At 47.1% G+C, this 13,773-nt stretch overlaps 1 protein-coding gene across 1 annotated transcript in view; it reads left to right on the forward strand.

Moving 5' to 3' along the window:
* LOC128762105 (NLR family CARD domain-containing protein 3-like) overlaps nt 1–13,773 on the forward strand; it is a 51,626-nt gene that overhangs the window by 3,250 nt on the left and 34,603 nt on the right. Inside the window, exons 3-14 of the mRNA XM_053869977.1 lie at nt 743–1,048; nt 1,652–1,900; nt 1,967–2,068; nt 2,585–2,644; nt 3,210–3,284; nt 5,060–6,854; nt 9,724–9,900; nt 11,216–11,392; nt 11,872–12,045; nt 12,932–13,036; nt 13,135–13,308; nt 13,634–13,685. Of these exons, the coding sequence (XP_053725952.1) occupies nt 743–1,048; nt 1,652–1,900; nt 1,967–2,068; nt 2,585–2,644; nt 3,210–3,284; nt 5,060–6,854; nt 9,724–9,900; nt 11,216–11,392; nt 11,872–12,045; nt 12,932–13,036; nt 13,135–13,308; nt 13,634–13,640 (3,401 nt within the window). The 3' untranslated portion in view covers nt 13,641–13,685. The remainder of the gene's footprint in view (nt 1–742; nt 1,049–1,651; nt 1,901–1,966; nt 2,069–2,584; nt 2,645–3,209; nt 3,285–5,059; nt 6,855–9,723; nt 9,901–11,215; nt 11,393–11,871; nt 12,046–12,931; nt 13,037–13,134; nt 13,309–13,633; nt 13,686–13,773) is intronic.

The following is a 13,773-nucleotide window of genomic DNA, read 5'->3' on the forward strand; positions in this document are numbered from 1 at the left end:
TGCTGAGGAGATAAAGCCATAAACCTGGTTACTTATTGGCCAATTATGACAACTGAAAGCAGAAAAGCACTGAGCTCTGCTCAGAGTGGGATCTGTTGCTCTGAAGATTTGGCCCTCCATCTGCTTTATCCACAATTTCCTTGCCTTTGAAATACCATTCACAGCATCTGCAGTCAAAAATGGGTCAGCAGGTGGCAGCAGCGTTCTGGACTGTGTTACATCGAGGTCCAGTCATTAGTTTTGGACTCATTTTACCAACACAATAATAAGTGTTTTGTCAAAGTAGGCAAATGTTATTTGTCAGTGAACATGAAATGTCTTTATTGTAAAACTTTGAGAGCGTCTGGTGGATGATTTGAACCCAGGTCTGTAGTTTCAGCGGAGAACACTCTGCCCAGTGGACTGTTGACATCCTTCTCCAGTGTAGCCCTCATCTTCCTGTTTCAGCAGCACGTCTCTGTCATGACAAACGTGAAGGTGGTTAGGAGAGGCTCAACAGGACTTGGAAGCAGAGGGAGAGAGCTTTTGCTCAGTGAAGGTTAACATCACTGACAGGAGAGAGAGAGAGATGAGACCGTCTCTTCAGATTCTCTTCTCTGCTTAAGGACCGTGGTGGACGCTCAAACCTGAAGCAGTTCTCACCTCAAGAACTGTCGGTCGACATCGTCGATCGTTGTTTGATCGACTGGTTCTCCAGTGTGGCAGGTCCACCATCATCAGTGTTTTCTCCTGTCGTTCTCAGCTGCAGCACAGAAGAGGGACTACACCCTGAAGCAGGATGAGATTATAATCCAGCCTCCATCACTTGCCTTTGGTCGTCTGGAGAAGATCTTTTGGAGACACAACGGCGAGAAAGTTGCTACATTTGACAGTGGCAAACAACATTTCTATGGCTCCTATGACGACAGAACCATAGTGGACCAGTTTAGTGCAACACTCTGGATCAGAGAAGTGCGGTTGGAGGACAGAGGAGAATATGAGCTGGAGGTTTGGGTCAAAGATCAGAACCACCAGACTAAAAAAGAGTATCATCGTTGGGAGGTGACAGGTGAGTTCATTGTGCTTCACTGTGACTCTCTGACGTCACTAATGTTGATGATGAAGAGTCTGCACTCCAGTCACACCTTCATTTATCATCAGTGCTCCTCCTCTCCTTCATCTCCAACATCCTTGATCCACCTATGTCTCTCCTCTCCACGTGTCCAAACATCTGTCCTCCGTTTGTCTCCAAACTTCTGATAGACTCATTTCTGATCTTGTACTTTCTCCCAATCTCAGTATCTTCAGCTCTGACTCTGACTCCTGAGTCTCTGAACATGACCACTACAGTCCAGGGAAGCTTCCCTCTTCTCTCCACCCTGCCTGCACTCTCTTCTTCACCATGCTTCAACTGTTTTCTCTCCCTCTTCTCCTCCTCTTCACTCGTCCTCCTGTCTGTCCTTCACAAGCTTTCATCCCTTTTCTCTCCAGCTTCTCCTCCACCTCCTCTTTACTTTCACTACAAATCTTCAGCAAACATCATGGTCCATAGAAACCCCTCCCTCACCTGGTCTGTCAGTCACCATAGCAACAGAAGAGCTGATGCTCTCACCTTGACTGTACAGATGTCTGAACATATGGAAGTCACCACTCATGTTTCTGTGTGGTCCAGCTGAAGTGTCCATCACCAGTGTTTCCTGTGAGATGGATGGTGACCACCAGGCAAAGCTGGTTTGCTCTGCTGAGTCCAGTCACCCTCAGCTACTGAACTATGAGTGGAGCTTCAATGGAACTAAACATCGCGGCTCCAACCTGACGATTGGTCTGGAGGAGGAACATGACGAGACGGTGTTCACCTGTCGTGTCAGCAGCCCTCTGAGTGAAGACAAAGCTACTTTAGCAGCCAGGAAATGTTACCCAGGTCCGTGTGCTCCACCCAACAGCATCTTCTGTGAGCTTGTTAGTTCATGATGTGGCTCTCCCTCAGAAACTCCAGAGTCTGTGGTGCCGACTGTGGTCCCCATCGTCGGCGTGTTGATGGTGGCTGTGCTTCTGATTGTGGGCCTGGTGGTCTGGAGGAGACATAAAGGTGAAGGATGAAACTCACACACACACACACACATGTAGTGACAACACAAGGAGACTCTCACAAAGTGACTCAGCTCAGAGGTGGTCTCTCTGGTGGAGGTCCTGGCTGGTTCTGTTGACGCTCCTCTGGTTTGGACCAACTGAGTGGACGCTCCACAGTCCAGTCTTTCGCAGCTTCATGAAGCAGCTCTGCTCCTTCATCTTTGAACAGGAAGTGGAATGAAACCTCTCATCATTGGTCCAATGAGAGCCACCTAGTGATCTTTGAGTGACACTGCTCCATGCAGCTTCATCAGCTCACCACTCATCTGTCACTGTGTGTCCTGTGTTCTTACCTGGTCACAGTGGTGAGTTGATGTTTGTGAAAGCACCAGCGGTGACTGATTCCAGTCTGGACACAGAAGAAGCTACAGATGTTGTTCAGGAGTCACACAAAGCTGTTGCGACTTTAGCTCATGGATTCATTCAGGAACAAAGGTTAAATGAAGTTGTGACCTTGTTTTCGTTGTTTATCCAGCTCACCGTGCAAAAGCGAAGGAAGCTGATGTGGAACTCCAGGCAGCAAACCAAAGTAGGGGTGAGTTCATCGTCCACTCTGCTCCCGACACTGTTCCACTCACACTCAAATATTCCACTGAGACACACGGCATTGATTTATTGATGTTTTCTTTAGTGATCAAACCTCACATCAACATTGAGCTGCTGAGCTTAAAAAATAAATGTTTGTATTTTTCAACTCATCTTGAGTTGAAGTTCATACGATGGCTGCTGTGTCCATGTTTTATGATCCAGTGAAGCATCGTGTTCACGTGAGTGACAGCAGCTCCAGAGGAGGAGGATTGACAGATTCTGTATTCCTGTCAGTGAGGTGGACGTCTGGGCCTCTGTGCTCCGGCTGCTGCCTCCGTGACCCGAGCTTGGATCGTTACTGAGCAAGACCTGGGAATAAAGTCATTTAAATTCTAGATCATAAATCAGACGACTCAAAGCTTTGAATATCTGGAGCTCTGAGGCTCGACCTCTCGTTCTCCCTCATGTTTCACACTATTCAACCCCAAATGAAAACTGACACAAACACAACCAGGTTTGGACTTAACTGGAGTGAATGGAGGTGTTGACCATGTCATCATGATCATTTTCAGGTTCATCTGAGGAAGAGAACCAGGCCAGAGAAGAACATCCTCTCATGAAGTGGCCCTCCGACTCTGTGGATCAGGGTGAGCTGAAACTAGTTTCATTCATCATCACTTCACTCACACGTTCATGACGTGTCACAGCAACACATCAGTGCTGAAAGATGATGTACCTGGTTCTTCTAGCTTCCTCTGTGCACTCTGGTTTCCTCCCACGTCACATGACTCTGTATCAGGGGCCTCTGACAGCCCTCCACTGGGTGTCCAAGTGTAGCCAGGGTGTAGAAGCCTGTGAAATAGTGGCAGGAGTCTGCAGTTTGTTTCCCTCCTCTTGTTGTTGCTGACAGTGGTGCAGGAAGGTGCTCAAGAGTGAGGAGGTTCACCAAGTTAGCAGGATGGTGCTGGTTCTTAGAAACCTGGGGAGGAACCCTGGAGATTTGCCTCACTTCTCACCTGACAGAAAACCAGCATCACCATCATCTGGGGCACCACATCCACGAACAAGTGATCCCACAGGCTTGATCCAGTTTGATGGTGGGCCGTCCCTCGGTGTCTGACATCACACTTTGTTGATCGTCTCACGACACACTCAGATGGAGCTTTGCCTTGGACAGGGAGATGGTCACTGACCCAGAGGAGGCACAAGGTTACTCTGACCTGAGAATGGAACATGATGTTGCATTTACTTTATGTGGAGGTCCTTTATCAGGGACCCGTCAACATTTCATGTAGCATCACATGTGTGTTTACATGTGACAGCTCATGAGTGCCAGTGGCAAAGGCTCCGCCCACTTCAGTTTGTGCCTGCACAGATGTAACTCAGCCTGGCTTCAAGTCTTCGTTGGTCCTAGTCGTGACCCAGCCTTGACTCTGAGATGATAAACAGCACCCAAACCTTGTTGGACTCCAAGTCACTGCTAAATACCTTTTGCTCAAAAGATGACATGTTGTCTGAACTGCTGGAATCCCAATTGTGGAAGGGTTTCTCTGGTGAGAGATGTCATCACTCTCTCTGCCCACCAGATCTTTTGATGACGTCACTTCCACCCGATCAGTCACCACTAGCATGTAGTGTTTTCCCAGCGCTGATGAATTTTCCGTTCTCTTTCCATTAAGGAAAGGCACATCATATCACACACACACCGTAACAAACACTTCTTGTACTATTCAGTCCAGTCTCTTGAGTACGTCATACATCTTTCCCATGAGGTATTTGCAGGAAGAGAGTTCAACTATCTCTATCACTGTCTTTTTTACGTAATAACATTGCAACTAAACAAGGGAGCCAGGGAGCGCAGGTTTCAAATCAATCTATAATATCTGCTTTGCTTATTCTTTCTCACCCTGGGAAATCGCTGCTAATATTTTGACATATTCAGTCTATTTTGACCACATTTTATAAAAAAATTCTCTGTTCTGAGAGCAAATGTCAAGTTCTCCATGATAAAAAATGAAAGAATTATGCAACATCTCACCATTGTTCTGTGGTGGGGGTTCAACTTCCAACCATTTCCTTGTTATACATTGTTTACTGGCTGCCATCAGTGTACAAAGTCATTTCCTCAATAGGTATTCGGTCACAAAAATATTGATTCGATGACTCTGCCACTGATTTGCCTCTTTGGCCCCACAGTATCTCCCACAAGTATCACCTGTACCAAGGTGTCTTTTTCCAGCAGAATTCTCGCCATGTATTTGACCCTGTTTACAACCACTGGCTCTGACAGATTCTCTCCCAGCTTTCCTTTGCTCGTAACATGCCTCTGTCTTTTTCCCATCCTTCAATCTACAAGTCAATTTGACCTTGAAACACCTGATCAGCTTCACCTTCTGACCATGTGACTTCTCTCTTCATTCAGGAAGTCGTGCTGCAGAGTGTGGAGGACGACTGAAGAGGAGGCTGAAGGAGCAGTTCCACAGTGTGTCTGAGGGGGTCGCTAAAGCAGGAAACTCTGCCCCTCTGAATCAGATCTACACAGAGCTCTACATCACTGAGGGGGGCACAGAGCAGGTCAACCAGGAGCACGAGGTCCGACAGATCGAAGAAGCAACCAGGCAGCAGACCAGAGCAGGAACTACCATCAGACCAGAAGACCTCTTTAAAGCCTCAGCTGACACAGAGCGACCAATCAGGAGCCTGCTGACGAAGGGCGTGGCTGGCATTGGGAAGACCCTCCTGACACAGAAGCTGACTCTGGACTGGGCTGAAGACAAAGCCCACCAGAACTTCCAGCTGGTGTTTCCTTTCACCTTCAGAGAGCTGAACCTGCTGAAAGAGAAGCAGTTGAGTTTGGTGGAACTTGTTCATCACTTCTTTCCTGAAGCCAAAGACTCAGGACTCAGCAGCTTTGAAGAAGTCCAGGTTCTGTTCATCTTGGACGGTCTGGACGAGTGTCGACTCCCTCTGGACTTCAACAGTCGGGTCCTGACAGCAGCTACAGAGTCCACCTCAGTAGACGTCCTGCTGACCAACCTCATCAGGGGGAACCTGCTTCCCTCAGCTCAGCTCTGGATCACCACACGACCTGCAGCAGCCAATCAGATCCCTCCTGAGTGTGTGGACAGGGTGACAGAGGTCAGAGGGTTCACTGACCTCCAGAAGGAGGAGTACTTCATGAAGAGGTTCAGAGATGAGCAGCAGAGCGCCATCATGTCTCACATCAGGAGCTCACGAAGCCTCTACATCATGTGTCACATCCCCATCTTCTGCTGGATCACTGCCACAGTTCTGGAGGACATGTTGAAGAGCAGAGAGACCAGAGAGCTGCCCAAGACCCTGACTGAGATGTACATCCACTTCCTGGTGGTTCAGGCCAAAGTCAAGCAGCTCAAGTTCCATGGAGGAGCTGGGACAGACGAGGTTTGGACTCCTGAGAGCAGGAAGATGATGGAGTCTCTGGGAAAACTGGCTTTTGAGCAGCTGCAGAGAGGAAACTTGATCTTCTATGAATCAGACCTCACAGAGTGTGGCATCGACATCACAGCTGCTGCAGTTTACTCAGGAGTCTTCACACAGATCTTCAGAGAGGAGAGAGGACTGTACCAGGACAAGGTCTTCTGCTTCGTCCACCTGAGTCTTCAGGAGTTTCTGGCTGCTCTTCATGTCCACCTGAAGTTCTTCAACTCTGGAGTCAATCTGCTAGGTTCATTGCTAACATCAACACTATCAAGAATCTTCAGAAAGAACTTCCATCCAGAACAGTTCTACCAGAGAGCAATAAATGAAGCTGTAGAAAGTCCAAATGGACATCTGGACTTGTTCCTGCGCTTCCTCCTGGGTCTTTCTCTGCAGACCAACCAGAGGCTCCTTCCAGGTTTGTTGACCCAGACAGGAAGTAGCTCCTGGACCCATCAGGACACAGCAGAGTTCATCAGGAAGAAGATCAGTGAGAAAGTGTCTCCAGAGAGAATCATCAATCTGTTCCACTGTCTGAGTGAACTGAAGGTCACTTCTCTGGTGGAGGAGGTGAATCAGCTGCTGAGATCAGGAGCTCGATCCACAGCTCAGCTGTCTCCTGCTCAGTGGTCCACCCTGGCCTTCATCTTACTGTCCTCAGAGGAAGATCTGGACGTGTTTGACCTGAAGAAATACTCTGCTTCAGTGGAGGTTCTTGAGAGGCTGCTGCCAGTGGTCCAAGCTTCAAAAGAAGCTCGGTAAGTGGATCAACACTGAAACCTGCAACATCTCTGATGATGTGACCACTGACACACAGGTCTAATCTGGCTCAACAGCGCCCCCAGGTGCTGCTAACTTCAACATGGGGACTGTAAAGTGAATTTGAAGAGGGGGGGCAGTTCCTGTCCGGGGTGATTAGTTGGGAAGTCAAGGGATGAAATCTGATCATTTCGGCTGTAAATCAACACCAAAGTCTCCTCACTTCATCAAACTTACTTCACCACAAATTCATGTTCATCACAGTTATTTCCAGTGGCACTGACAGAACAAGGCTCAAGGCCACGCCCACCTGCTGTTGGATTGCTCCCAAACTGAGCTCACAGCGTTGAATGGTGATGTTTCACAGGAACAAGGCCAGACAACAGAGGGCCTTGTTGGGCAACATTGTGTCATGTTATGTTATGGATTATTGCTACACAAGGGTCAGAGGTCACTGCAGGAGGACCTGGTATCAACTCTCTGATCCTGTAGTTGTTGTCTCCTCTCTTCCAATGGAAGTGTATGAGAGCTGCTCCTTCACTCTGAGATGAGAGAAACATCAGAGCCCTCGGCATCAATGCTGCTGTCACTCAGAGTGTAGCACTTCACCTCCACACTGAGGAAGGAAAAACTCTCAGGATGCCTTAAAATAAGCACCTCCAGACGCTCCAAGCAATTAGACCACCCACGCTCCAGAATATAGTGAGCAAAACGTGAACTTCCAGTCCATAATAATACACAAATTCATGATTCACTAAAGTAAAGGAAGGCACCAGAAATGATGGTGGTGCAGCCTTAATCCATGAAAAAAAGGTTGATGCCTCTCACCAGGTCCTGTTTGGAGAGGCAGACTCAGTTTGTTAAATCCACAGTGGATTGTTCCCAGAGAACAGACGCCACTCGCCGCTCTCACCTGGGTTTTTCACTGGTGGTTTTCCAGCCGAACAAACGGTCTCCAGGCTCACAATCCTTCCCCTGAAAAGGAGACCATCACCTCCAGATCATATCTAGATAGACATATAGGGAGCCTGAACCTGGACCTTGGTTAGCCTCAGATATGAACAGGAGTCAATGGAGAGACAAAGGTTATTTTCCGGTCTGGTGTGAAATAAGACACAGATTTCACATGTGATGTCTGTGAATTTGAAAGATCTTTTTGATGTGGAGAGCACTGATTTTTGTAATTAGAGTCCTGGTTCAGGTGAGCCGTGTGTTTTGGAGGGTGAGGTTCAGGGAGAGAGGCTGGGGAAAGGGTGATGGCCAGGAGAAACCTCACAATGTCCCCACAGGGAGAGCAGTACACACGTGTGTGGAATGGAAAGACTTCAGTGGCTCCTCACATCAAGTCTTTAAAGCAGCTGTGGGCAGGATTGAAAATATTTGCTTTTGGCAGCGCCACAGGTAAATGAGTCTCCGGTCTCCGGTCCCGCCCCCAGCGCACGTTTGTTTATGAGCACAGACTGTGACGAAACAACGAAAAATATCATCAGAGAAAGTCATATACACAACACTGTCCAGCTTATACTTGCAAAGGCAACTTCTAGAAGTATCAGTCATTCAGAGATAAAACTCCGTCATGTGAGTGAGGAGAGGCAGGATTCAGCGAGAGGTGGAAGCAGCTGCATGAGCGACGGACCCAGATTATAAAACTTCATTTTGACTGCACGTTTCAGAATGGAGCAAAGGGGGCAGTTTGAACATTTACTGACCGGTATCTTTTAGTTACGAGTGTTGTGAATGTCGAGTGTCTGCTGCAGGTGGCTGTTCCTCTATGTGTGTGGCCGCTGCATGTGGGAGGGGTTGGCGAGTGAGTGACGTCTCTCCAGAAGTGAAGAGGTGCCCGGTGCGTGTCCAGCTCTGAATGTGCGCTTCTGAGGACTCACCGGCAGCAGCTACAGATAGAACATGAGATATAACATGTTACACATGTCCAAACCACATGGACCATGAGCACTGCAAATGACAGTGAATCGACAATATCTCTGTCTGATAAATCCTAGCGGACGTTAGCCACGGACACTTGCACGTTTGTTATCATCTCAAAAATAAGTTCCCCACATTTGATAACACACCCAAGACCCGCGGTAAGCACAAAGAATGCTTTACAGGCAGCGCAATATGACTCACAGCAGACAAACATCCATAACTGTTAGAACGTGAGAAGTCATTTTCACTGTCAATCATTTTATTGATAAACTATTTTCACCATACACAAAGTATATCTATCCCGTTTTAGCAGTGCAGTTCACTTGTTTCGCTGCAAACATATATACAAACACACTTGTATACAAACAACAAGCATATAGACATTTGTTTCATGATTTGCCAACACAACAGAGACAGCAGTGAACACAAAATTGACTTACAAGTCGAGTGGAAACATCGCCACTTCAGAATCAGAAGAAAATCCTTTGGTAGCTCTCAGTTCTCTCCAGGCTGTGAATGCGTCTGTGTTGACTCTTGTCAGAGATCTTGCTCTGTGGGTTTCACGCTTTCTCTTCTTGGACTCCTCACCACAAACTCTTGCTTCTGCCATGGTGTAAATTGAACTCAGCTCGCTGCCGAAGTAGTCCTGCCCCTTTGCCATAAAGTGTTGTGGTGGGGGTGGAGTTGGGGCTGTGACGCCACTCTCAGAACACGCCTCAGGCGACCCGCCAGGGGAAAGTCACATACTCCAAGGGAGCCTTTAACAGGGAGCTGGAGAGTCTGACTCCGGGACTTTGGACTGTTCAAAATGAAACCTGTCATCTCAGGAAATCTGAAAATAATCTGTTTATGTCCAAATCCGACAAGTTACCGCTTTAAAGTCTTGTCACAATAGAGGATTGAAAAAGTCTCACTTGTTGATGACACTCGTCTCTTTCACAGCCTGATCGACTGTGGACTGTCAGAGAGAAGTGGTTCCCTTCTGTCCTCAGTCCTCAGCTCTCCGTCCTCTAGTCTGACACAACTGGACCTGAGTGAGAACATGGACCTGAAGGATGCAGGAGTGGAGCTGCTGTCTGCTGGACTGAAGAGTCCACACTGTCACCTGGAGACTCTCAGGTCAGAACACATCATCATTTAATGAAATGTGACTTGTATGTGTGAACTTTAAATGAATTTACCTGGCTTTTCCTCTCGTCATCACTGTCAAACAGCTGATTGATAGCGTCGCTCTTCCATGCCGCGTCGACCAATGAAAATGCGAGTGGTGGACCTTGCGGGATGTGAATAACCGCGAGGGTTGGCCGTAAACAAATATGATCTTGAAATGAGCCTGATAGTTCCCATGATGCTCTGCAGCCCAGTCCACCATCACAGGCTACAACATGGGATGTTCCTGGCCAAGGAGCTTCATGGTGTTGAAGCAAGTTTTCAAACCTTTGGCAGCTTCCAAAGGTTTGAAAACTTGATGATTCCTTCATGATGCCTGCTCTTTCATGTGTGCTGAAAAACACTCTTGTTTCCAGCCTCTAGTTAGTGAGTTACATGAGATATGAAAGGTGAATAAATGTTGTCAAACGTTACAGTTTATCCCTGTAAAACATCAATGAAAAAAGCTCCATTACCCATCATTCAGCAGTGCAGTTCTGTCATGACAGTCTGACTGGACTGTTTCTGCCATCACAGCAGGGGAGTCAAACTGATCCACAGAAGGTTCTGGTTCCAACCCAGCAAACACAAAGAGGTGAACCAATCAGGTGTCAGCGCCAGACTGTCAATCAAGTGATTCCAGCCTTCAGACACCTGGTTGGTGAGAAGGTCTCCTCTTGGTTGGTTGGAACCAAAGCCTGCACCCTGCCGCCCTTTGAGGAGCGCTTTGACTCCCCTGCATTACAGCTGCTCTCTGTCCAAGTTGCAGCAACCTGGAGCTTCTACAAAGAAATGGATTCTTTTCACTTCGTTCACTGTTTTGCTTTGTTCTGTGTTGGATGAAAAATACCTTCAAAATCAAGTGTTTTGTTTTTCTGTTGACATGTTCATGATGTCATGGTTTGGCAGCATTTCACTGTCAATTTCACCATAATTTTTTACAGTGTAGGTTGAGGGTTTGAGGCTGGGTGTTAGGACAAGGGTTATGACAATGAGGTGTCCCCACTAAGACAGCAGTGCACGTGTGTGTGTGTGTGTGTGTGTGTGTGCGTGTGTGTGTGTGCGTGTGTGTGTGTGTGTGTGTGTTGTCTGTGCTGCTTCTGTTAGAAAATCCTCATGAGAACTAAGTTTCCCAAAACACATGTATATTCCAACCACAATGTGATGATGATCTTCTGAATGGAAAGAGTTCAGTGGGTCCTCACCATCATCAAGTCTTTAAAGTCTTGTCACAATAGAGGATTGAAAAAGTCTCACTTGTTGATGACACTCGTCTCTTTCACAGCCTGAGGAGGTGTGGACTGTCAGAGAGAAGTGGTTCCCTTCTGTCCTCAGTCCTCAGCTCTCCGTCCTCTAGTCTGACACAACTGGACCTGAGTGAGAACTGGGACCTGAAGGATGCAGGAGTGGAGCTGCTGTCTGCTGGACTGAAGAGTCCACACTGTCACCTGGAGACTCTCAGGTCAGAACACATCATCTCCTCTCTTCAGTTCTGCTCCACAACATGGACAGTTTAGTGGCTGTTTCTTGTCCATCATGTTGATTGATGTTTGTCATGTTGCTGAGAAAACACTGGGTTTTCTCTTCTTCTCCAGGTGTTTACTACTTTACTACAGTCTGACTTTGTTTCTCTCAAGTCTCCATTTCTGCTTCACACATTCCTCCAGTGGATTTATGGATTGATGTTGAAGATATTGAGGACAATGTTCATCAGCTCCAATAGAATCATCATCTCTGCAGCTCATGTTCATAATATTGGAGCAGAATCACACCTTTTTTCATCGGAGCTCCTTTCTCTGTTGGGTCCACTGAGTTTGACTTGTGATGATGATCTTCTGAATGGAAAGAGTTCAGTGTGTCCTCACATCAAGTCTTTAAAGTCTTGTCACAATAGAGGATTGAAAAAGTCTCACTTGTTGATGACACTCGTCTCTTTCACAGCCTGAGCGACTGTGGACTGTCAGAGAGAAGTGGTTCCCTTCTGTCCTCAGTCCTCAGCTCTCCGTCCTCTAGTCTGACACAACTGGACCTGAGCTACAACAAGCTGAAGGATGCAGGAGTGGAGCTGCTGTCTGCTGGACTGAAGAGTCCACACTGTCACCTGGAGACTCTCAGGTCAGACATGTTGATCAGTATTTATTGATCTGGAAACACATTCAGAGACACGTCAGTGATTCTTCTGATGTTACAGCTCCATTTCTAGATTTCACTTCATCTTTGGCTCAGAAATTCACTTCCTCTTTTTCTTCTCATTTTTTCCCTCAAACCAATGAGTTTCCTGATTTTTCAAAAGAAGTGATCCACTTTTCTCAAGTCTTTCTGAACCAACATGGACAGTTTAGTGGCTGTTTCTTGTCCATCATGTTGATTGATGTTTGTCATGTTGCTGAGAAAACACTGGGTTTTCTCTTCTTCTCCAGGTGTTTACTACTTTACTACAGTCTGACTTTGTTTCTCTCAAGTCTCCATTTCTGCTTCACACATTCCTCCAGTGGATTTATGGATTGATGTTGAAGATATTGAGGACAATGTTCATCAGCTCCAATAGAATCATCATCTCTGCAGCTCATGTTCATAATATTGGAGCAGAATCACACCTTTTTTCATCGGAGCTCCTTTCTCTGTTGGGTCCACTGAGTTTGACTTTGAAACGTTTTGTCTTCATCTCCATGTTTCTGTTCTCTTGTTGCTCTTTTGACCAATAATAGAGCCAAAAACACTGGCCTCACAACAGTCGCAGTGTTTCAGACATGTTTGATCAGGTTGATCCTGGCTGATATAAAAGTGCTTCAAATATTCCGACCATAATGTGATGATGATCTTCTGAATGGAGAGAGTTCAGTGGCTCCTCACATCAAGTCTTTAAAGTCTTGTCACAATAGAGGATTGAAAAAGTCTCACTTGTTGATGACACTCGTCTCTTTCATAGACTGAGCTGCTGTAGACTGTCAGAGAGAAGTGGTTCCCTTCTGTCCTCAGTCCTCAGCTCTCCGTCCTCTAGTCTGACACAACTGGACCTGAGTGGCAACATCAACCTGAAGGATGCAGGAGTGGAGCTGCTGTCTGCTGGACTGAAGAGTCCACACTGTCACCTGGAGACTCTCAGGTCAGAACACATCATCTCCTCTCTTCAGTTCTGCTCCACAACTGGACGGTTCTTCTGCTCTCATGATTCTATAAAACTCTGTTTCTCCTTCATTACAGTCTGATACAGTGTAGCATCTCAGAGAGAGGCTGTGCTTCTCTGGCCTCAGCTCTGACCTCTAACCCCTCCCACCTGAGAGAGCTGGACCTGAGGAACAACCATCCAGGAGGAGCAGGACTGGAGCAGCTGTCTGCTGGACTGGAGAGTCCAGACTGGAGGCTGGAGACTCTCAGGTATGGACAGAGCAGCAGAAGTGACTGACTGAGCTCCAAAGAGCTTCAGACTGAACATGTGATCCAGAAGCAGACAGAGAGGATGTGGGTGTGTGACGCTGCTCAGACTCTTCATCTGAACTGAGCACATGACATGTTCTCCTGCTGGACACCAGTGGAAGCACCAAGGAGACAGTGGAGACTGAGCAGCTGTTTAGAGATCCATCTTTGTTGTCATCAACACAGTCATGAAAGAGCCGTCCACTGAGCAGCAGGAGATCATAGTCCTGAAACATCTGAAGTCACATGGAGCTGCTCTCATCCTTCTCTCTCTTTCTTCCTCCAGGCTGTAACCTTGTGGACCACTGTGGTTAGAGATCTGACCTGAAGAAGTGTGAGTGAGTGTTTGATCCATGAGAACTGCTGGACTCACAAGTCTCTGACAGAGCAGCAGTGGTGATGAACTTTGACCTTCTTCTCTTTCAT

This window comes from Synchiropus splendidus, chromosome 1 (genome assembly GCF_027744825.2).
Source record: "Synchiropus splendidus isolate RoL2022-P1 chromosome 1, RoL_Sspl_1.0, whole genome shotgun sequence".
In the NCBI taxonomy this organism is placed as follows: domain Eukaryota; kingdom Metazoa; phylum Chordata; class Actinopteri; order Syngnathiformes; family Callionymidae; genus Synchiropus; species Synchiropus splendidus.